Source organism: Ambystoma mexicanum, chromosome 14 (assembly GCF_040938575.1).
Source record: "Ambystoma mexicanum isolate Mex_15411 chromosome 14, UKY_AmexF1_1, whole genome shotgun sequence".
Lineage (NCBI taxonomy): Eukaryota > Metazoa > Chordata > Amphibia > Caudata > Ambystomatidae > Ambystoma > Ambystoma mexicanum.
The window spans coordinates 664,738,371-664,763,026 of NC_090940.1; the positions used below are offsets into that span (position 1 = coordinate 664,738,371).

Consider the following 24,656-nt stretch of genomic DNA (forward strand, 5'->3'; position numbering starts at 1 on the left):
CTTCATGAAGTTCTTGAGATCCTCTGGCGGCGACCTCTGGAAGAGCTCCCCCCACCTGGCGAGTCTGTTCAGCGCCCTAGAGGACAGCGAGTCACACGCCGAACAGGATTACCAACCCTGGTCGGGCCAAGGCAACATAGGCAGAGGGATGGGGGTCTGAAGTTAGGAAGAGCCCGTTGCAGGATGGACACCTGCTGAACCATGTATGTAGTCGACATGCGCCGGGGAGGAGTGTGTCGCCTGAGGGGCGAGTACCTGAATGATAGATAAGACAAAAAACATTTTTTTTTTTAAAAAAAGAGAAGTATCTGTGCGTGGAATTACATGGCCGAAGCCAAACCCAGGAGCGCTGGTGAATTTGTCCCGTTCCCATCGACGCGGAAAAGGGGACTGAAGTGTGGCACTGGAGGGCAGAGTCAGGGCAGCGCATGCTTCCTGGGCCGCACCCCTGCGCGCCTCTAAATTTAAAGGGGAAGAAGGTTTTTTTCTAGTGAAAAAGGTTCTGTCTCCCGTCCCTTGGAAGGGACGGCCATACAGTATGGAGGAAAGGGGACAGGACGTAAGAGCACTATGGGATTCAGGGTTTCACAGGGAATCAGTTGATTCCTTGGCTTTTGTCTAGGCTCCCCCATGTTGCAACTTATGCTGTAATGGAGGTGGCAGAAATTGAAAGATTGTAGTATGAATATGTGAAGCTAGCTTTGACAGCTTGATTTGGGAAAACTCCTTCCCAGTACCTTGAGAGATTTAGGACCCTCAAAAAGCGCGATAGTACCTCTTGGGCTACCTGGGTGTGTGAATGTTTGAAGAACTTAGATGGTTGGGTAAAGGGTTACAGATTTAACACTTTTGAAGGAATGAGAAATCTATTTTTGTTAGAATATTTTTGATGCCTGCTCTCCTCAGCTGAGACAGCACTTGGTTGACTCTAAAGGAATTGATCAAAAGAAGTTAGCAAAGGCTGATGACTTGTGGGTTGCCAACAGGGATTCTGGGGCAACTCAAAAGACGGATGATGGGAAGCAGCAAAATAAAGATGGCAAAGAGAATTCTAATACCTCCAATCCAAAAGAGCCCCAAACAGAAAAAGGGTAAGCCACAAGGGAAACCGAATCAGACTAGTGACACCTTTGGTGCTAAACCAGAGGGAGGTCAGCAGAAGCCCCCATTTGTCAAACCATTTGGAAAAGGTTATGCTTGTGGGTCTACTGACCATGTGAAAGGGGATCCCAAATGCAAGGGTAAACCTTCAGGGGTCCACACGGCCTCCTTAGCCTTTTCCCCAAAAGGGAGAAGTACAAATGGCAAGTGTAAACTTTCAATTATTGGCTGAAGACACCATTGGAGTCTCTGCCAGTGTTTGTGTCCCCGGGTCTGTAGGAAGGAATAAGTTACTTACTTGTAACTGTTCTCCAGCGTCGGTCTGGCATGGATTCACATGCGACCCCTCCCACCTACCCCTCTGTGGCTCTTCTCTTGGCCCTACTGCCACTTTACGTGCTACCAAATCTGAAGATTGCTGCCAGAGGAGGGGGCTTAGGTAGAGGGCAGTCATTGGCGGGGGGCAGTATGACCCAGAGACCAGTGATTGGTTATTAGGAGAAAGATAGTTCAGAAGCGAAACAAACTGATTTTTTCTTTACCGAGGATTCCCAGCCTGACGGGGAATATTCATGAGCATGTGAATCCATGCTAGACCCACTCTGGAGAACAGCATTGTACTTATTTGAAAATCTGAAAATCTTTATTAGATATACATCTAGCCGAAAGGCTTTGTATAACACATGGACAAACCATTACGAATAAGCATACAAAAACTAAACTCAGTTAACAATTCTAAAAGATATCAACATCAATACACTTTAAAATACATCATTCAATACATTTGATCGCCACAATCTTTATATAAAATATTACAAAGTAGTAGATGAGGTTAATATCATTGCCTCTCATGAAAGACATCCACAAATCTGTTGTATTCATCATGTCAATTGCATTATTAAAAGATTTAAAAGATTTTGTTCTAATCTGTCAGACTTTCACATTTCATAATAAGGTGGAAGAGTGATTCAGTTTCATTGTTGCCACAGAGGCGGCATTTCCTCATTTCATGTGGGATTCCAATTAAGTCACCTTTTGTCTCCAATGCTTCCGTCATATTAAATTTCATAAAAAGATTGGTACGAAAAGTGCTAGTAAGGGCAACAATGTATTGGGGAGGCATAGTTCGGTTGAGAGACTCTTCGAGGTACAGACCGCAATGTGCTTTTGAGGCGATGTTAATAACATTTTGCTCATGCCAGAGGTCATACACTTTCATTTTTATACCCCTTATTTGAACTGCAATCGTTAACGTTCCAGGGACGCATCCACACAACCATTTTCTATATAATCTTTGTAAAGTGCCAATAGTGCCAACCAACACATTGCCCTCCAAGTAAAGATACGCTCATACATATGGTACAATGATTGTATCATTGGATAGGGTGACAACCTTTTCGTAGGACAATACACTTTGATATATGTAGGCATACCAGATACCTTTAATAGCGAACTCCAAATACAGGTATTCCACACTTAGATTATGTGGTAGCCGCAGTAACATTCTTAAAAGTTTAGCCTCAAATACCACCATATGTTTGACAAAAGGGTGTCCCCATATCTCAACAGCATAGAGTAGCATAGACCTAATTTTAGCCATATAAATGTTTACAACAGCAGTGACTGAATAGCCGTTGTTACGCCAATGAAGGCACTCAACGCCTTTGTGGACACTAGACACCGATTCTTAAGTGCGGACCATTGGAGTTGCCATGTAAGCTTTGCATCAATTATGAGACCAAGATATTTATATGATGATACTTGTTCCAGATTTTTTTAGGCCAATTTCCACAGATATCTCTTAGGTCTACGTTTTTTTTGGAGAAGACCATTATTTTACTTTTGTTGATATTGATTGTCAAACCATTGATGGAGTAAGCAACCAGGGAGTCAAGCATATGCTGAAGAGCGGATGGAGTGTAGTCCAGTAACAGCAGGTTATCAGCATATGCAAGCCAGCCGACAATCCCACCATTGACTTTCACGGGGTTGGCCGTGGATAGATTGAAGACTTCCATCAGTGCAGTGTACTTATAAATGGCCAGGATACCCCTGCCATTAGAGACACTGGGGCCAGCATTAGAGTGGTGAATGAATCTTTTTCAAACCTGAGGATGTTGCTAAGGCACCCAAAGGCCTCACTTAACTTGCTGGAGGCCCTGTTCAAATGCTTCAGAGATTATCAGCTCTCATCCAGTGCAACAACATTAACTGTCAAGGTGCTTGGGAGAGTCCTGTTTGGGAATAACTTAAACTCTTGGAGTTGTATCAAGCACCCCCAGGCCTCCCAGTAAAAGGAAACCGGAACAAACCAGGAAAGCTAGAGAGAATACCTTAACTGACTCTCCAGTGGATGTTACAGAAAATCTATAATACACCCAGCCCACAGGAACTAATAACTGCTATATATAAGAAGAAAGACAAGGGGAAACCCAAGGTCTTAAAGAAAAAGCCAGCGAGCACTCCTGTACTTCCGACAAGGACATCCCTGAGAGGACTGTCCAAAATCACACCTGTGACTACTCTACCAGCTGAGCCGGAGTGTGAGGAACAACCAGGAAAGGTTTAATCAGCTGCTGAAGGTTCATTTTGATGTGTGTTTTTACCTCTGTTTCTTTTGGTTATAGAATCTAACCAACTCCATAGGCATCATCTTTTTCATCTGTGTCACACAGCACCTTCAATGCAGTGACACAGGGAAGTTTTCCACGCTTCACAAGGTTTAAATACCTTCTCAGGTATCAATTACTGTTTCCCAGTGCAGTGGAGTGAAATTGACTTCACTTAGCCCTGTAAAATTCTAGACCCAGTACACCCTATTTTACAATAGAGTGCTGGAGGTGTTACTTAGTATCCCTTATGTCTAGCTACTCATGTAACAGTCAAATGTTACCCTTTACCCTCAGAATGCCTGGTGGCAGTGGTTTTACAATGAACTACCATGATTTACCGACCGCAAACTGTTCGCAGCTCAAATAACGTTAACATTGATGAGTGGGTGGAAGAACTACTCACTGTTTCCACTTATGAGAAGGCCATTTACAAAGATTCAGGAGACGTTGAGAAATTTTGGGACATTTGGGGAAGTTTCCGAGATATATGGGTGATGTATGCCTAATTATTTGGACTATTAGGTCTCTGGCCTGTGAGCTATAATACCAACATGGTTCACTCCGACTCATTATATGATGCTTTATTAACCATTAGCAATGCTTGAGAGTATAATTATGTTTAGGTTCTTTAATCTTTGCTCTATTTTCTTTTTCTTTCTTCTTTCTTTTCCTCCTTTATTTCTTATCTTTTTTAAATGACCTTGGTACTGATTTGATCTGATATGTTATTGTGCTTGTTAATATGTATCGGATGCTTTTAGGTTTGTCGATATCATCTATTCAATTGTTATATTTTTGTTTATTTGAAAATAAAAACTTTGAATTGAAGGAATACTTTATAATGCACTTCAAAGGGCACTTTCACTTTTGTGTTTGTTTGCTGTTACATTTGTAGCAACATTAGAAAGGGAAAAGATGTTATCGTATTATCAGTTATGACGTGCACCTGTGTTTTTTAAAGTTCATATGGTAATACATTTACCCTGCAAACACATAGTAAAGTCACTTTAAGGGAGGAAAATACTGCACCATTAGCTTGGTTCAAGGTTCTAGAGAGGTTCTTCGCACTGCAACTCTTTTAAGTCCAAAAATGCAAACCAAGCTAAAGGCAGTTTGGAGAGGGCTCAAAGTATTGTCAAGCAGCAGAATACGAGAGGATTTCCTCCAATCTCTAGTGTTATTGAAGCAAGTTAACTAATAAGATATACCTGTACAAGGACTCTAAGGGACACAAGCAGCAGCTTGAGTCAGAGGTAGGAAGGGAGTGACCCTGGACACCTCTAGGTACACTCAACGCTGTGGAGCGATGTTAGGGAGAATTCTCATTTCTGTGCCAATTGCCTTCAACCTTAGAGGCCCACAGCTCTTTTGCTGGACCTTAAGACTTTTTAATTTTAATCCTGGAGCGAGACCTTTTTCTCACTCAGTCATGTGTTTTGATCTGATTTGGACGATAGCTTTCCTCTGTCTGACAAACTCCATAGACATCTACTTTTTGTATGGTGACACACAGCACCTTCAGTGCAGTGTCACAGAAATCCTTTAGCTTTCCCATAAGGTTTAAATACATTTTCTTGTGTGAACTACTGTTCGAAGAATAGTAAAGTGAAATTGACTTTACTTACCTTTTCTCTTTGTGGGTCCAGTACACCCCATTCTCATGGAAAAAAGGTTAGGTTACCCCCCCCCCCACTACTTTAAATGCCTGGTGGCAGTGGTTTAATTTTGCTACCATTGTGCTTTTCTACCGCAGGCTGAATCCTCAGCTGCAGTATAGCACCCATGGGTGACCATTTTCACAAAATGGCCCCAGTCTTCTTTTTTCACCATTTTCTGTTTGTGTGGTCTTTCTTGGGGTTTACCACATGCGTCGAAGCTGAGTTGAGCACTTTGTTCGTTTTGCCTTTGGCAGGCTTCAGCAATGAAGCCCGCCTCTGGTTTCAGTGTGTCTGGAAAGGCAGGATGTGAGTGAGGTTCCCGAAACTCCCTGTCCTTTGTCTCTAGGAGTGCATGAATGCAACCAGTCCCGATTGGCTGGTTGGCTGTCCTTTCAGGACAGCCACCCTGCTGTGTGATTGACAGCCTAGGCTGTGCATGAATGGGAGAAACCTGCTTAAAAGGCGAGGGTTTTTGGGACTAGAGGCAGAGTCGACCAGTAGGAGAAACACCAGGCTTAAAAACCGCAAATGAAGCTTGCTGCATCCTCCTGGACCTTTGAATTGCCCGGTGAAGCCCTGCTGCTGTGCTGAAACTTTTTTCTGATCCACAAGAGAAGCTTTGGAAGGGACGACTTCTTCCCTTCGGTTAGTGGGACCAACTAACCCAGAGATTAACTCCACTGGACCATCTTCCCGGATTGGCTGTACTTCTTTGCTGCTGCAAGAACAGAGTGCCAGGGGTCGAGCAATCAGTTGAGTGCAAAGTATGCAATCCAGCCAGAAGCTGCAGGAGTCTAAGGACCCTCCAGAAGCAGGACGACCCAAGCTCGAGTCCTACTCACCAAAGTGCAGGACCCAAGTTGTGAAGGAGGCCCAACCGGTATCAGAGATCCGCAGTGGTGCTGTTTACCGAACGTTGAAACCACAAAGTGCCGCTCATCCAAAGAGACGGTAGGTGCGGACGACTTCAAAATCGTTGCCGCAGGAGCCCTCCAGATGTCCTCCTTCTTGTCCCCACGACTGAGGCTCAGGAACCCAGAGTCTGCATCAGTCCAACAGGACAGAATCCACCTGGACCACTTCTTCAAACCAGAGGCTTAACAGCTTGTGACCCTACAAGTGATTTCTACAAAACTCTAAATTTGTGCAAGATTTTATCTAAGCGGTGCCTCGGTTCCATAGACTGCTCCAATTGACTTTGTCTGTCCTGGCTCCCTGTAGACTCTTCTAGCTCATTATATTTCTGTCCCTCATAGGTGGCAACTCATTTTAGACAGTTATTGCTGGGAAAGGCTGGTCTAGATTTCATTGGCAGATTTAGTTGTCCTCACATATATTGAGAACCTGTTTAACCTTTGTTTCCTTCCTTTAACCTTTCCCTTCTGCAACCTCAGAATCTGCAAGGTATAACTAGTGATCTATAAATGTCATTACTGTCCTTGTGAATGAAGTCACCTCCGGGTGTAGGGAGTGTGTAGAAAAGTATTTCCAAAGAGTAGCCACCAACTTATGCTGATTCTGGAAAAGTATATTTTATTGTTACATATCTTACCCCTTTTAAAGAACGCTCATTCAAAAATTCATGTTAAGTAATTATTTCTAACTGAAACCTAAGTGTTACTTGGCAACTTGTATTTGAGAATTTCATTGCTACAGCTCTACAGCGCACATTTACCCCTCCTGAGATAGGCCTGGCTGCTCATTCACTGTTACGCTCACCTGGTGTCCACGGGGGCGTTGATCTGGACCGGCCTGATGTTACTTCTTCCAGTGATACTCGGAGCGCCGAGATGACGGAGTGGACCGGGCCACCCAGCTTGGTCCGTGTGGCTCGTATGAATACTCTTCTGTAATGCAGAAAGGGGAATTAACCCACCTGTGAGGTTTAAGCTTAACCCCACCTTCTCCCCATGAATTACTTTGGAACTCCTTTAGATTCTCACCTGATAATCTGGAAAGATGAACTCTCCATCCTGCTTCAAGTGCAGGGGCGCATAGATGACCAGTTGCCTCACTGGTGTGGGAAGTTGGCGAGTTGCAGACAGAGTTGACTCCGTAGAGGTAATAGTTATAAGAGTTCAAAACGTCTGGAATTCTCTCTGTCCAATTCCCCTAGGTTGCCCTTATGGATCTGGAAAGAGTTCACGTGGCAACCAGAGATGCGCAGGTAAGTGTTTATAAAAGCTGTTTGGAATAAAGAGGGAAGCTTGCTCTAATCTGTGGTCTTTTTCCTTTTCAGGCATCCATTCGGAGGAAGATCCGTGGATTGAAGCGTTTACCACAACCGGGTAAGTCTGTAGCGGAATGTTTCCCCATAGGGGCCGGGGTGCGGCGGATATGCGGAAAAGAATCGCGCCGAGCCGAGATTAGGTGAGTATCCCTGGTGATCTCAAGTAAGTCTTAATATTTGCCTTTGTTGCCTTAGATAACTCTGTTGCTCACCTTATTGTTTTTATGTCCATAGGTGATGAAGAGCAGCCGCGGACTGAAGATGAGCGTAATGGAATGCTGAAAATGGCAACAGGTGAGTTCAGCGCGGCGTTGCAGGAGGCGCGGCAAGAGCGACTAATGGATTCTTTCTTCCAGATCCAAGTCGGGAAGATGCAGGATTCAGGCGAGTATGAATAAACTCTTGCTCTAACCTTTCCTTCTGTTTTCCTTGCAGGGTTCAGGAGCTCCGGAGTGTAGACGGGCGTGGCAGAAGACTGGAAGCTGCTGCAGGCACGGTGAGCGTTACGCTGCTACTGCAGAATAACGCGAAGCACGTATGGTTGTCCGGGAGTGGCTTAAATAGCTTTGGAAGAAGTCCCAGGTAAGTATTCTTCCAGTGCCCCACCCAGATAAGAAAATAGTCCCTGCATTAAAATAGTCCCTCTTAAGCCTCATTTGGCGTAGGTCTTCATGCAGCATGGTCTGCATCAGGTGAGTAAGCAGCATGGTCTGCTTTAGGTAAGTTCTCATAAATGAGCCTGGCGCCTATGGCGCCAGGACTGACTGCTCTTATGAGCCTGGCGCCAAAGGCGCCAGGACTGTACCCAAACAGCCCCTAACCTGGGACTTTGGGCATGCTCCAAATGGCGTGATGCCTGCTTCCAGGGCTGCTGGGCCTGGTCTGGTTTCCCGGGGGCAGGCATCATGACAGCACTCCCCCTCAAGGCCCCTCCCAAAATCGTTCCTCTCCTTGGCCGTGGTTTGTCTGGAAATTCCCGGTGGAACCTCTTCACCAAACGAGGTGCATGCACGTGGTCACTAGATTCCCAAGACCTTTCCTGCGGACCATAACCTTTCCAGTCAATTAGGTAAAAGAGTTTAGATCTCACTCTTTTTGAGTCCAAAATATTCTTGAATTCGTATTCGGGTTCTCTGTCTATGAGGATAGGTTCAGGTGGGTCGGTTAGCCTAGTTCCTGGTTGCACTGGTTTCAAAAGAGACACGTGGAAGACGGGATGGATTCGCATATGAGCAGGTAGTTCCAACTCGACAGCCACCGGATTAATAATGGCTTTGATGGAGTAAGGCCCAAAGTACCTGGGATTAAAGGTCAGTTTTCCTTTGAGAGGAATGTGCTTAGTAGATAACCATACTTGGTCCCCTCTCTGGTAGTGTGGTGCTTCTCTTCTAAGCTGATCAGCGTTTTTCTTGTATTTTTCCTTGGCCTTTCGTAAATGTTCTGTTGCTTCCTTAAAGGTTTGAGTAATGACTGTGTGAAGATGATCTACTGCGGGCATCTCTAAATGCTGGGGTGAATCCAACTCCGAGGTTCGGGGATGATGTCCGTATATGATAAAAAAGGGGCTGTGCCCAATTCCTGAGTGTACTGAATTATTGTACGCATATTCAGCGATCCATAGGGTGTCCTTCCAATTGCCTTCAGACTGATGTAGCATACAGCGTAAATATTGTTCGAGAGTCTGATTAGTTCTCTCTGTTTGGCCGTCGGTCTGGGGGTGGTGGCTAGTGGAAAGCCTGACATCTATTTGTGCCAGTTGGCAGCATTTTTTCCAGAAATGCGAGATGAATTGACTTCCTCGGTCTGAAATTAACAGATGGAAAACCGTGTAGACGAACGATGTTTTCAAGGAATTCCTTGGCCAGGGTTGAGGCCGAGGGTATCCCTTTTAAGGGAATAAAGTGGGCCATTTTAGAAAAAAGGTCTACTATTACTAGGATAGTATTGAAACCGTTGCACGGGGGTAGATCCGTGATAAAGTCTAATGACAAGGTGTGCCAAGGAATCGGTGGGATGTCCATAGGCTGTAATAGCTCAGCTGGTTTTCTTTTTTGACTTGTTTTGGGCGCAGATGCCACAAGATAGGACAAATGACATCTTTTCGCCAGGTGGGCCACCAGAATGGTTTCTTGATTTTAGCTTCGGTCTTTGTAATACCGGGGTGTCCCTCTAGTAACGTATCGTGATAATGGGAGAGGACTAGTTCTTGTAGTTCTTTTTGTGGCAGAAATAGACGTCCTCGGTAATATGGTAGTTCATTGGTGATGCTGAAATCTGGGCCTTTCTTGGCCCAATCTTGTAAGGCTTGAGGATCAAAGAGCTGCCGGACAATCCCTTGAATGTCTTCCAGTGTCTGTACTGAAGTTATACCAAGAATTCTCTGGTCAGGGATTATGGGTACAGGTTCCAGGGTCACTTCAGTCTCTCCCATTCCAATTCGGGATAAGGCGTCCGCTTTCCCATTTTTACAACCGGGCCGATAAGTTATTACAAAATCAAATTCGGCAAAAAACAATGCCCAACGGAGTTGACGTGAAGACTGGGCTTTGGCTGTTTTTAGATATTGTAAATTTCGATGATCGGTGATAATCGTGATGGTGTGCCTGGCTCCGAGTAGATAGTGTCGCCAAGCTTTGAAGGCGGACTTGATAGCTAACAGCTCCTTATCTGTAATGGCATAGTTTAATTCAGGAGCCGAGAACTTTTTTGACCAAAAGGCCACTGGGTGAATCTGGTTTGTTTCGGGATCTTTTTGAGAAAGGACGGCTCCCATTGCTAAACTGGATGCATCAGTCCCCACTATGTACGGGAGTTCAGGACGTGGGTGTCTTAGGATCGGTGCAGATGTGAATTTGGCCTTTAATTCTTGAAAGGCGCTTTCAGCTTCGTCTGTCCATACAAAGCGTTTGTTTTTTCTCAAGAGTGCTGTGATGGGATGAACAATCTGCGAAAAGTCTGGAATAAACCTGCGGTAGAAGTTGGCAAAACCAAGCATGCTCTGTACCCCTTTGACAGAGCTTGGCAAAGTCCATTTGAGAATTGCGTCCACTTTTTGTGTATCCATCCTGATTCCTCCCGGGGTTAAAATGAATCCTAGAAATTCCACTTCAGTGGTGTGGAAAACGCATTTCTCCAATTTGGCATATAGTTTATACTGGCGTAGCTTTTCTAACACTGCTCGGACGTGCTCGATATGATCAGATTCTGATGAGGAGTATACTAAGATGTCATCAATATAAACGACAACACAAACATCGATAAGTTCTCTAAGAACATCGTTCATGAAGAACTGGAAGGCTGCCGGAGCGTTGCATAATCCAAAAGGCATCACTTGGTACTCAAATAATCCATACTTCGTGCGAAAAGCAGTTTTCCACTCGTCGCCTTCTTTGACACGTACCAAATGATACGCCCCCCGGAGGTCTAGTTTAGTATATATGCGGGCTTCTTTTACTTGGTCAAGTAATTCTGGAATTAAAGGCAACGGATACCGATTCTTAATGGCTATTTGGTTCAGTGCGCGATAGTCTATGCACGTTCTGAGGTCGCCTTCCTTTTTTGGCACGAAGAACAAAGCAGAAGATGCTGGGGATTTAGATGGGCGAATAAAACCGTTAGCAAGGTATTGGTCCAGGTATTGACGTAAATGAAGATTTTCGGGCTCCGTAAGGGCATAGATCCTGCTGCAGGGAGGTTGTGCGCCTGGTATGAGGTCTATTTGACAGTCATATGATCTGTGTGGGGGCAAGGTATTTGCCTGTTCTTTTTGGAAGACATCTTGAAACTCTAGATACTCTCTAGGTAGTTGTATGGTAGCTGGAGTTACTGAAGCCAGGACCGTGTTCTGAGATTTTCTTGGGTAACAGGTGTGCGCACATTCTGGGAAGGTAATTCTCTTCTCTCGCCAATCGATACTAGGATTATGTTTTTCCAACCAAGGTATCCCCAGTATTACTTGAAACTGTGGAGCCTTGATTAAATCAAACACCAAAGTCTCTTGGTGCCCATCCTGCACCAGCAATGTCATTTCTGTGGTGGAGTGAGTTACGGGGCCTGAGGCAATTTCCGTTCCATCAACTGTGGTAATGACATCTAGAGTGGGTTTCTGGGCAAGAGGCAGGTTCATCCTGGAAGCCAGTTCACTGTCCACGTAGTTTCCTATGGCTCTGCTATCTACGTACGCTTTTACTGCGTGCATCCGAGATGGCTGTTCCGGATCTACGAGGATCATTGGAATGGTGAAATGCGAGGTCCGAGTGTCCTTGGAGCTCGGCAAGCGGACCTCTACGCTTGTCGGGCGGGATCGTTTCCCGAGTCAGAGTTTTTATCCGCAGCCCCCACCACCTTTTTGGGCAGTTTTATGGGGCAGTTCAGCAAAAAATGACCTGAATTCCCGCAATATAGGCATAGCTGCATTTGTCACCTTCTATCTCTCTTTCTGAGTTAAGGGTCCTCTCACCCCTCCGATTTGCATAGGTTCTGAAGTCTCTACCCCTTTGGGGCTGGTATGAGTTCTGACCAAGACTGTTTTCAAACCTGGCTTTATCGGCCTTCCTATTTTGAAGTCTATGATCAAGTTTGACCACCAAATGTATATATTCGGTACAATCTTGAGGCGGGTTCACGATCTGGGCCAAGACATCTTTGAGTTCTCCTCGAAGCCCTCGATGGAACAATGCGATTCTTTTTACTTCTGGCCATTCAGTTTCCACTATTAATCTGTTAAAGGTTGCAATGTAGGAAAGAAGATCCTGATTCCCCTGTCGTAGGGATAAGAGTTCGTTATCCAGAGCCTGACCCTGGGAGTGTCGAGCAAATAGTCTTTCCATGCTTGTTTGAAATCCCTGGAAATCCCGAAGAATGGGGTCATCTTGATTAACTAGAGGAATGGACCAGTCTGCTGCGCTGCCGCTGAGGTATGACAGCACAAAGGTTACCTTGGCTTGATCAATCGGGAAGGCTGCAGGTCTGCATAAGAAGTGTAAGCGGCACTGATTCATGAATACGGCAAACCTTTTTGGGTCTCCGGTAAAACGTTCGGGTGGAGCCAATGGAACGGCCCCTGGTAAGTGTATTTGAACAGGGTTGCTCGATGACCCAGGAGCTGGACCTGCCCCGAGGCCAGGCAGTGGCGTTTGCCCAGCTTGATTTTGCAATAACTGTCTGGCTAGATCATCCGTTCGCTCTTTCGAAACTATCAGCTCCCTCCTAAGGGCATTTGTTTCCTGGCGGGCGGCATGCACTTCAGCCCTTAGCTCCCCTAATAATTGGGCTAATTGATCCGTCTGAGGTCTCCATAACGCCCAGGTGGCTTGTTGAGGGTAGTCTTCGCGTTCTGTTACGCTCACCTGGTGTCCACGGGGGCATTGATCTGGACCGGCCTGATGTTACTTCTTCCAGTGATACTCGGAGCGCCGAGATGACGGAGTGGACCGGGCCACCCAGCTTGGTCTGTGTGGCTCGTATGAATACTCTTCTGTAATGCAGAAAGGGGAATTAACCACCCGTGAGGTTTAAGCTTAACCCCACCTTCTCCCCATGAATTACTTTGGAACTCCTTTAGATTCTCACCTGATAATCTGGAAAGATGAACTCTCCATCCTGCTTCAAGTGCAGGGGCGTGTAGATGACCAGTTGCCTCACTGGTGTGGGAAGTTGGCGAGTTGCAGACAGAGTTGACTCCGTAGAGGTAATCGTTATAAGAGTTCAAAACGTCTGGAATTCACTCTGTCCAATTCCCCTAGGTTGCCCTTATGGATCTGGAAAGAGTTCACGTGGCAACCAGAGATGCGCAGGTAAGTGTTTATAAAAGCTGTTCGGAATAAAGAGGGAAGCTTGCTCTAATCTGTGGTCTTTTTCCTTTTCAGGCATCCATTCGGAGGAAGATCCGTGGATTGAAGCGTTTACCGCAACCGGGTAAGTCTGTAGCGGAATGTTTCCCCATAGGGGCCGGGGTGCGGCGGATATGCGGAAAAGATCGCGCCGACCCGAGATTAGGTGAGTATCCCTGGTGATCTCAAGTAAGTCTTAATATTTGCCTTTGTTGCCTTAGATAACTCTCTGTTGCTCACCTTATTGTTTTTATGTCCATAGGTGATGAAGAGCGGCCGCGGACTGAAGATGAGCGTGATGGAATGCTGAAAATGGCAACAGGTGAGTTCAGCGCGGCGTTGCAGGAGGCGCGGCAAGAGCGACTAATGTATTCTTTCTTCCAGGTCCAAGTCGGGAAGATGCAGGATTCAGGTGAGTATGAATAAACTCTTGCTCTAACCTTTCCTTCTGTTTTCCTTGCAGGGTTCAGGAGCTCCGGAGTGTAGACGGGCGTGGCAGAAGACTGGAAGCTGCTGCAGGCACGGTGAGCATTACGCTGCTACTGCAGAATAACGCGAAGCACGTGTGGTTGTCGGGGCGTGGCTTAAATAGCTTTGGAAGAAGTCCCAGGTAAGTATTCTTCCACTGCCCCACCCAGATAAGAAAATAGTCCCTGCATTAAAATAGTCCCTCTTAAGCCTCATTTGGCTTAGGTCTTCATGCAGCATGGTCTGCATCAGGTGATTAAGCAGCATGGTCTGCTTTAGGTAAGTTCTCATAAATGAGCCTGGCGCCTATGGCACCAGGACTGACTTTGTTCTTATGAGCCTGGCGCCAAAGGCGCCAGGACTGCACCCAAACAGCCCCTAACTGGGGCTTTTGGGCATGCTCCAAATGGCGTGATGCCTGCTTCCAGGGCTGCTGGGCCTGGTCTGGTTCCCCGGGGGCAGGCATCATGACATTCACAATGCCAACTTGTGTAGTACAGACCTATACCAAAAGGTGTGTTACCTAATCCCAAGCAGATAAGTGTTGTGTAGTCTCACACAGTGTTACTACACCAATTCTTACCAAACAAGGGACTTCTTGGAATCAGGAAAGCAATACCTTATTACCCACAGTCCCTTCGCTTGAAAGTTTTCATGCTGGATGCTCCACCATGTTGCAGCTCTGGACCAGAACCCTGGATTCCTTGTCTGAGGGCTGAAGGCGGCCCAATGAATGGGATCTCTCAGCAGCAGTCTCGAGGGAGGTCCCGAGGCATGACTTTCAGCAACTTCTTGGTTCACTCTGCGGTTTTGGCACCTTTTCTGCAGCACCAACAAAAGACACAGATCGCCCGGTCAATCTTGATTCCTGCAGTACAAGACTCTGGTGAGGGGGTCTGGGCGAGTTGGATCAGATCTCTGGAGTGTACTTATGGGTTCAGCAAAGATTTGGATGGATTCAGCCTTTGCCCGACGATGTACTCAAAATGGGCAGCAGGTCTCCCGGTACTGGGGTTCTGCAGCTTTGGACTCTCCCAGGACCTCGAGAGATGGCTCAATTCAAAATTTGTCTTGAGACTAGTTGTTCCCCCTAGCCAAAGGGAAGGAGTCCTCTTCAGAGCTCCTCTGTCGCAAAGAAAACGGGGTCAAGACAGCAGTGGCCGCTTCATGGTGTTGCAAAGGGTATGCAGGCGCCTCTGGTCATCTTCTTTGGTTACTACAGCTTCCAGTGGTCGACGTGCTTTTCACTCCAGATACCTCACCTTTTATACTGTGGCAGCACACTCCACTGCAATATCTCTCATTTTACAGAAAGGGGAGTCTGGCTTTTCAATCAGGACAGCCAGACCCCCTGTGGGAACTGGTCCTATTGAGGCACTCTGGCAAACAAAGGACAGGGGGGGGGGTGGAAGACTCCTCCCCCACTTCCTGCTTGCCGAGACACTCTGGAGCCTATGCAGGGATACTCAAGGCAAAACCCATACACTGATCTCCCCCTCCCAGAATGGTAGGAGGGCTAACAAAGAAAAACCATGCCAGTAATGGCGAAAAAAAGCCTATTGTGCACTACCGAGGCTATGCACATAACCTGGGGTATAACAAAAATACACAATAGTTGGTAGAACACGTCCACAGCCACCAGCCATAACTAGGTGAATGTCTATGTGACCAATAAGTCACAGGAGCAGAGAGAAGGGGGATACAAAGTATACCATTGGCACTCCACATAAGGTGGTGTGCATCAATCTTTCAGACTAATGTTGTTGGAGAGATACTAAGTATCCTTAATACCTGTAGTTACTGCAGGATACTGAAAATAATCTCAAGAGGACCATAAGGTTCCCCAGCAACAGTGCCCATAAGGAGCAGTGTGTGCTGCAGTAGAAAAATACAGATGCCTTCAAGAGCTTTGGAGCAGACAGACTCCATGGACCAGGTAGAATACAAAGAATAGATTTCCAAAAGACAGAGCCCATGACAATGAATGCGAGGAAAAAGGCTCCACTCATTCAGGATTGAAAGAAAAAGGTCCAGAAGTCCAGCAAAAAGTATCAGGGGTCTTACTAGGAGAGGGGATGAAGCATAAAAATGATCAATCTCCCTAACAAATACCATTAGTATTGAGTTGATTTTTATAATTGTGTTATTAGCATATGTGATACTTACCTTTCTCAAGAATAATCTTGGCCTACTTGTATTTATATATACACCCTTTATTTTTACAATGGTGTTTCAGAGTTTCTTTGGACCATATGTAGGTTATAATTTCTTTGTACCAAGCTACAGCCATCTTCCCCCTTCCTAAAATGAGCCTGGTACTCGGTCTACGCTACCAAATATTCTCAGGTGGTACAGCCTTGTACTAAGAGTGGAGTTTGGTACAGTCTCAGCTATGGTGTTATGACACCCTTGGGGCCAGCTTTTCTAAAGTCTAACGGGCCTCCTAAGAAATCCATGTTAACAGTCATGTTTTAGATTAGATTATTGCAGTTTCAAAAAATGTTTTAAATTCCATGCTGCAAATTTGAATCTTGTATGTAGTAAAGCTTTCCATTTTATACTTGCAAAAGCATTATGCACAAAGGTGGACAAAACTGAAAACACACTGAAATCTCCATAGCACCAGTACACTGACCTTTAGCCTTTTAACTTGGATGTCAGAGAACTTCATAATTCCATTGCTTTTAGGCACCAAACGGCTAAAGAGAGCCTTTAAAAAGAAAAGACGAAACCTTACTAAGACCAACTGTTATAAAAGTTATATTCTGAATTTTAAAAGATTTAAAGTATTTTGTTACCTTATCAGATTGCGTATTTTCATGAAACATGCGGGCATCAATTGCAGCAGCAACAAGGTTATTCGAGGCAGTGATGGCGTGGATGTCACCAGTAAGATGTAGGTTAAACTGTAAACAAAATAAAAATGAATGGGAATATAACTTCTTGTAATAACAGATAGACACCCAATTATTGACTGCTCAAAGGTTTACAAATCTCCACTGGCTGAGCCCATTGGAGTGAATATGCTTGGCATTACTGCTCTGCTATTTAACAGTAGTAGAGAGGTGCATCGGTTATGTGCAAACCCCTGGCTTTGCAGAAAGTCAGTCGCTTTAAAAACTCCCATGCTCCATTCAGTGCGCGGTCATCTACCAGCAGTGAAGTATTGAAACAAGACCCTATAGTCTTGAAACGTTGCTTGGCAAGGGGGTGTCAAGCAACATTCTTATGGAGGCTGACTGACACCTCCCTGATGGTTAAACATTTTAACATTGTTCCCTTTGGTACAAGGGTCTACAATCTGCGGCTCTCTAGAGGTTATGAACCCTCACCATTATCTACGCAGACTATGGCTGAGGGGAGTTGTAGTACAAAACACACGGAGAGCCAATGTTCCTGTTCAACATACATACATCACAAGCAGTGGCTTTTAATCTAATTGATTGCATCAGAGGGCGAACAATTCAAACGATAAAGTATATTGACCTTTAAAGTGAGCATATTACAACCAGTGTGCCATTTTGTAAAGTACAAAAAATGGACAGTACTCATAAGCATCATAATTATATCTTTACATTTTATTTCAGGATTTTCCCTGTTTCTAAGCATTCTAGTAAAATATTGCTTTATTACCCCACTTACCAGTACTCGCGATGTAAGGGATTTCCTTCTACCTTACCGACCCCCCAGCTCTTTTGCTGCACTTTAGGGCTTTTAATTTGTATCCTGGAGAGAGAGACCTTTATCCCACTCATGCATTTTTCTTTGATTTGAACACCGTTTCTTTTGGGTTTGGAGTCCAACAAACTCCAAAGGCATCATCTTTACATTGTGACACAGAGCGCCTTCAGTGCAGTGTCAAAGCAAGTCTTTCAGATTTCCCAAAGTTTTAAATACCTTCCCCTTGGTTAAACTACTGTTTCCAAGAGCAGTGAAGTGAAATTGACTTTACTTACATTTATAACTTTCTAGACCCAACACACACTGTCTTAATAGGGTGCTGGAGGGTTACTTCGTATCCCCTTGGTCTAGTTTCTCAGGTAACATTTTTATGTTACCCTTTGTACAATTAATGGCTGGTGGCAGTGGTTTACTTTTTACTACTATGGAGTGTTTCTACCGCGGGTTGCAATTGCAGCTGCAGTAAAGCACCCATGGGTGCCCATTTTGTCAAAACGGCTCTGTTTTTTTGCCATTTCTGGTTGGAAAGGTTCTTCTTGAGATTTACTCTGCGCGACAAACCAGGTTTGGCCCCTTTGTTCGTTTGGCGGGATTCACTGGTGAAGCCCGCCTCTGGCTCCAGCGTGTCTGGCAGGGCAGGAAGCGTGGGAGGGTCCCAAAACTACCTGTGCTTAGTCTCCTTGGTTACAGGTATGCACCCAAAGGTGATTGGCTGGCTGTGCTTGGAGAATAGCCATCCTGCTGTGTGAGTGACAGCTAGGCTTCGAATGAATGGGAGAAACCTGCATAAAAGGCGAGCTCTTTTAGCTAGAAGGCAGAGCCGACCACTGGACGAAGGAATCCGAAGAAGAACTTGGAAGAGACGCTTGCTGGACCGTTGGTTTGCCTGGTGAAGCCCTGCTGCAGTGCTGAAGTTCCAAATTGGAGTCGACTAGAGAAACTCTGCAAAGGAGGACTTCTCTCCTTGTGTTGGTGGAACCAATCGACCCCAAGACTAACTCATCTGGAAATCCTTTCGAAGCTGGCTGCACTTCCATTTGCTGCTGCTGGAACAGAGTGCCATGGAGAGGAACACCAGAATCGATTACGTTTTTTAAGTCAGACCCGAACTCCAGGACTAACCAAGCCTGAGTCACAACAGAGTGCTGGACCCCAGATGCGAAGAAAGCCCACAAGGTATCCGAGAACTGCAGTGGTGCTATTCATGACAAGCTGAAACCGCGAAGTGCCGCTGATCTGAAGTTTGCCCATTGCTGCTGCAGACCTTCGAATCGTAGTGCAGGAGTCCCCAGACGTCCTCCCTCTTGTCCCCACAACTGAGGCACAGGAAAAACAGGATCTGCCATACTACCACAGAAACAGAAGCCAGCTGGACCCAATTTCTTCAGTCCTAAGGTACAGTAAACTAAGGGTTACTTACCTCTTGCTGTGTTCCTTGCTAGCTCTCGGATGAGACTTGCCTTTGTTACCTCTTGCAGAGTTGCTTGCAGCTTTGCTCACCACAAGCCTCCCAGGTTATGGCCCAGCAGTGATTTCTTTTTCAACAAAAACTCAACATTGGGCAAGACATTTTATTTACCTTCAAGAAGAACTTCAGCTCCCCTAGACTTTGCTCGTTGAGATTTGCTGTCCTGGTCCCGGAAGACTCCTCACCCCCAACTGTGTATTGATCTGTCCCTCCAAAAAGTCGCACATCTTTACTTGTATACCTGGGAAAGAGTTAATCTACATTGCATTGGGGGGGTTGGTGGGTGGGGTTCAAAAGTGCTTACCTGTTTGAGAACCTTGTTAACCACTGTTTCTCCCTGTTAGGGAGAAATCTCATAAATGTGCTAATTCCCTTCACCTTAGAGACTCATGTATTTTGAAATTTGTGTTGCTCTTGTGTTTTCTTTGGTCATGGAGTCTAACCAACTCCATAGGCATCATCTTTTCATTTATGTCACACAGCACCCTCAGTGCAGTGGCACAGGGAAACCTTTTCAGGCTTTCCCAAGGTTTAAATAACTTCTCTGGGATAAACTACTGTTTCCCAGAGTAAGTAAAGTGAAATTGACTACTAGTCTTTTAAATTCCTAGACCCAGCATAACCTATCTTCCTATAGAATGCTAGAGGGGTTACTTAGTATCCCCTATGTCTAGAAACTCATGTAGCAGTCAAATGCTACCCTTTCCTATCGAAATGGCTGGTTGCAGTGGTTTTACAACAAACTACCATGATTTTTACCGACAAGCGAGCGCCGGTAGCGTTAAATCGCGGGAGCCATGTTTTTCAAGATGGCGTCTGAGCCCCCCTCTGTAAAAACAGGTCCAGGTCTTTTATCCCCATTTCATTATGGAAAGGTCCTTCTAGAGTTTTGCTCTGCGTGCCAAACCAGGTTTGGTCTCTTTGTTCATTCACCTTTGGCAGGCTTCATGAGTGAAGACCGCCTCTGGCGCCCAAGTGTCTGGGGTGGACAGGAAGTGAGGGAGGTGCCCGAAACCCCCTGTGCTTAGTCTCCTAGAAGACCCAAATGCACTCTGTGGCGATTGGCTGACTGTCCGGCAAGGACAGCCACCCTGCTGGGTGAGCGACAGCTAGGCTGGAATGAATGGGAGAGAACTGAATAAAAGGCGAGTCTCTTGGCTTGGAAGGCAGAGTCGACCACTGGAATGAAGGAACTGAATAAGAGCTTGAAGAAGACGGCTGCTGCAACTCCTGGACCGTTGGTTTGCCCAGTGAAGCCCTGCTGCAGGTCCGAATCGCCAAGTTCGCATCGACAGAGAAGCCCCTTCAAGGACGACTTCTCCCTTTGAGTTGGTGGGACCAATCAATTCACAAGTAAGCCACCTGGACAACCATCTCAGAGCTGGTTGAATTCCCTCAGAGTTGCTGCAGGAAACAGAACCAGGGAGAGGGACAACAGTTTGTGTGCTTTACTCACAGCCACCGAAATTGAAGTTTGCCAAGTGCTAGCTTTTGGACCAGTCCCAGTGCAGGAGTCCCCCGACTTCCTCCCTCTTTCCCCCACGATGGAGGCACAGGAACAGCAAGATCTGCCAGGAACAGAAGTCTTCAGCTGCATCTTTTTCTTCATTTGTAAGGTACTGTGAAATAAGACTGAGTACTTACCTCTCACAGTGAAAGTGCTTGAAACATTTGCAACTCAAAGGCCTAATCAGCTTGTGACCCAACATACGATTCTTCTTTTTACAAACTACTTCCAAGAACTTGTGCAGAGACTTTACCGTTTACTTACCAGACCCGTTTTAGCCTATCCAAGACTTTAGCCCATTGGCTTTGGCCTAGCCTATAGAATTGACTCTTCTGGTGAACTCAAAGTATTTGCACTGTCTAAGAATAATTGTAACCTTTCATGTTCTAATAATCTTTGCCTTTTACTCCTCTTGAAAAGTATCCTGAAATAGTATTGAAATATATATGTGTGTGATTATCTTGCCTCCTTCTTATCAATGTTTTATAACGGACAGATAAATAAATTAATGAGTATTTATCAAAGAAACCTTAAGTGTAAGTGTTTATTTGAACACTTGTGATTGTAGACCTCGCTATCATTACTGGTCACATTCCCCTCTTGAAATAAGCCTGGCTGCTCAGCTCCGCTACCAAAACTCTGTAGTACAGACCTACCAAAGGCTGGTTTGCTTACACATGTAGTCCAAGTTGTGTGTAGTGGTCCCAAAGGGTACTGCATACAAAATTTGCTTAACACTCCCTTTAACCTTTTTCTTTTTGACACTCAACTCAGTATTGCTCCAAATGTACCAGTGATCTATCAATGTTCAAAGTATCCTAGTTATTGAATTCACCTCAGGGTGTAGGAAGTGTGTGTGCCATCCCAAATGGGCATCTACTGATTTATTGAAATCAAGTGCATATTTGGCTTATTCAAACTGACTTAAATAATTGTTTAATCAAGAAACCTTGATTAAACGTGTTATTTGGATACTTGTCACTGTAAAAGTCTATGTTACAACCCTACAGCTCACATTGACCCCTCGAGATGGTGGCTCAGTCACTCTACCAACTTGTGTAGTATATGCTTATACCAAAGGTTGGGTTAACTATTGCCAAGAGGACAAGGCTAGTGCAGTCTCCCAACTTGGGTACTGCATACAATCTTGCCTAACAGGAGGAAAGCACTCAACTCACTGAGCTATCCAGCTGGCTTCAAATATCACTATGCAGTAGCAATCATGTCTGATAATGTCTGTGTGCTGCCCGCGACATCATGTGGTGGATTGCTGAACGAGTGTTGCATGAGGCCGAAGTGATGATTATTTCACTGTTCCAACAGTGTCAGTTGTAGAATTACCACGAAGAGAGGTGGCTGCTGCTGGGTGCACTTGTATCTTCTTAATTTGCTCGCAAGTATCTGAACGTAAACCAGCACTACCGATTTATCCATGAGATATGGCATTTATAACAAACCTATACACAAGTGTTTCAAGGCACGATGAGGCAAGGGAGGGGGAACAGACGAAAGACAGATCTTACTGGGCTAGGTGCCATTGAGATCACGCAAGTGCAGAGGAAGGGAGAATGGGAAAAGTGGAGGGGGCAAGGGGAAGGGAGCAGTGCAGTACATGGGATCGACAGTAAAAATAATAGAATAAAAACAAATAAAAAGTGCGGCCAGCTTGAGGCAAGTGCAAGGGTAAGTCCAGACATCAGGTGTCAAGTGCTGGTAGGGGACTGTAGGGATACAGAAATACAGTCCCCAAGTGCGGGGGTTACCAAGGGGGGGGGTAGTGCAGGTGTGCAAATGACGGGGGAGGGGACCTGGGGCCGAGATCAGAGGATAGCCAGGTGACCAGTGCAGTTTCAGTCTCAGCCAGGAGTTCAGCAGGGGAGAGGAGGAGAGAAAGCAGAAAGTTTTGAGGGCTTCCGTAACCGGAGCCGGTTCTCCTCAAGTTTCAGGGAGGCTGTTCCAGAGGGAGGCCCTAGCCAAAGAAAGATCTACCACCAAATCATTGCTTGGAGAAGCGACTGTCCCTGAGGGAGTTGGAGGAGAATGAGCGAAGAGCTTGAGAAGGAAGATATTTCGGAAGAGAGAGTTGAAGGTATTGTGGTCCCAGAAGGCCTTGTGGACAATGCAGAGAGTTTTTAACTTAATCCTCGCAGCCACTCGGAGCAAGTGCAGGTTTCAGTCCTGGAGAGACACGATCCCTGGGCTTGAGGCCAAGCACAAGTCTTGCAGCCCTGTTCTGGACAAGTTGCAGAGGGCGGAGAGTAGAGGCAGGCAGATTTAGAAAGGGACTGTTGCAGTAGTCCAGCCTAGAGAGAACCAGAGCTCTGTAGACAGTGAGTTTCTGGGGGAAAGAGTGGAAAGGAAGAACAACTCAGAAGGTGCAACTGGTAGCGAGACTTCTTAGAGACATCAGAGATGGGAGGAGAGAAGAAGAGTGTGGAGTCGAAGATGACCCAAGGTTTTTAGCCTCACAGCTAGGAGCAGAAAGGGGGCCAAGCGAGGCCGGCCAGAGTGACAGGAAGGGAGGGAGCAGGTGTGCCGATGAGGACAATCTCGGTCTTAATGGCATTAAGCCAGAGATCATTGGTGGCACACCACTCCTGGATAGCAGGCAGATATGAGAGAAGGAGAAGTGGCAGAAGGGAGCCTGAAAATTAGTTGAGTGATCCACATAGCACTGAAAATGTGGGCATAGAGCGGCAATGCAGTGGGCAAGAAGTGCCAGGTATTGGTTGAACAGCCAGGCAGAGAGGTTAGACCCCTGGGGAACACCACAGGTAGAGATAAAGCTACAGGAGAGGAAGAACCCAAGTTGGACCTAGTAGGGTTGATCAGAGAGGAAAGAGGTCAGCCAAGCCAGGGCCTGATCGTTGATACCCAGTATGTCATGGATAAGGTTAAGTAGGATGGCAAGGTTGACCATGTCAAAGGCAGAAGAGAGCTGAAGTAAGACGATGACACAGGGGGTTTTGGAATCGAGGTTGGAGAGAAGGTCCTCACAGATGTTCAGGAGAGCAGTTTCCGTACTTCTGGCAGCTCTGAAGCCAGACTGATGGTCATGGATACAACCAACAGATTTGGTGTGAAGATTAAGCTGGGAGATGACCAGCTTTTCTAGGCGTTTTCCCAGGAAAGGCGTTATGGAGATTGGGCGACAGTTAGCCAGGCAGGACGGGTCGGCATGGGGTTTAATAGGAGGGTGCACAAGGGAGTGCTTGCTTCAGCAGGGGAGGGAGAACGGGGGGGGGGGTAAGACTCAGTGGCGAAGGAGCGGTTGCAGAAGTCAGCCAGAGCATACAGGATTTCCTGGTTGACCGCCATCTGATAGGGTATTAATTACCTACCATGTCCTGCACTGGAAGACTACTTAAAGTCAATCAGGGGTGGGCTATGTGCACTGTGTGGCCAAGCAGTACACCAGGTCTGGTCGAGATAAACATACAGGTGCCTTACAGTCCTAACTGAGATGTACCTTTTAAGCTCTGATTTAGCTTGTTGAGCATGACCAGCAATTTATTTATTGTGAATTTGTAAGGTGCTTATACAGCAAGTAAAGTGTTTTAAAGTGCAAAGGTTTATCCTGAACCAAACAGACACAAGTAGTGCAGGAAATAATGCTTAAGAGACAATGCTTGCCACTGAAACGTGAATGCACCATAAAGCAAAACCCTAAAATAAGACTGAGAAGACAAAAAGGCCTTCATCTGAACCCAACACAGGCTGCTTTGAGCAACAATAGAGTTACATTGCTTGCATAATGTTATATGCCAGTATATTTAAATATGCAGTTGTTTTACCTCTTCCATTGGAATAACCTGAGAATATCCACCCCCAGCAGCACCGCCTACAAGAAGACAAAGAAAATGGAACCAATATTAATTAAATACAGTGCTGAAAGAGGGAGTGGCAAGTTTTTAGCGCTCTAGTACGCGTATACACAGATCTAAAAAAATACAATATTACCACACACAATCCCATGCATTCAAATCCTGGCTCACCTAACTGCACACTCACTTAGGGTTATTTCCAGTCAAGTAAGGCCTTGCAAATACTGCTTGATGTAGTCGCGACTCATACTCCCAGTCCCCATTTCCATTTTCTCA

The 24,656-nt window shown here is 45.7% G+C and overlaps 1 protein-coding gene across 2 annotated transcripts in view; it reads right to left on the bottom strand.

The window, feature by feature from the left end:
- MTHFD1 (methylenetetrahydrofolate dehydrogenase, cyclohydrolase and formyltetrahydrofolate synthetase 1) overlaps positions 1-24,656 on the bottom strand; it is a 517,055-nt gene that overhangs the window by 242,987 nt on the left and 249,412 nt on the right. For both annotated transcript variants that reach the window (XM_069638218.1, XM_069638219.1), the window contains exons 13-15: positions 24,351-24,397; positions 16,699-16,806; positions 16,536-16,610 (exon numbers count right to left, since the gene is read on the bottom strand). In XM_069638218.1, the coding sequence (XP_069494319.1) occupies positions 16,536-16,610; positions 16,699-16,806; positions 24,351-24,397 (230 nt within the window). The remainder of the gene's footprint in view (positions 1-16,535; positions 16,611-16,698; positions 16,807-24,350; positions 24,398-24,656) is intronic.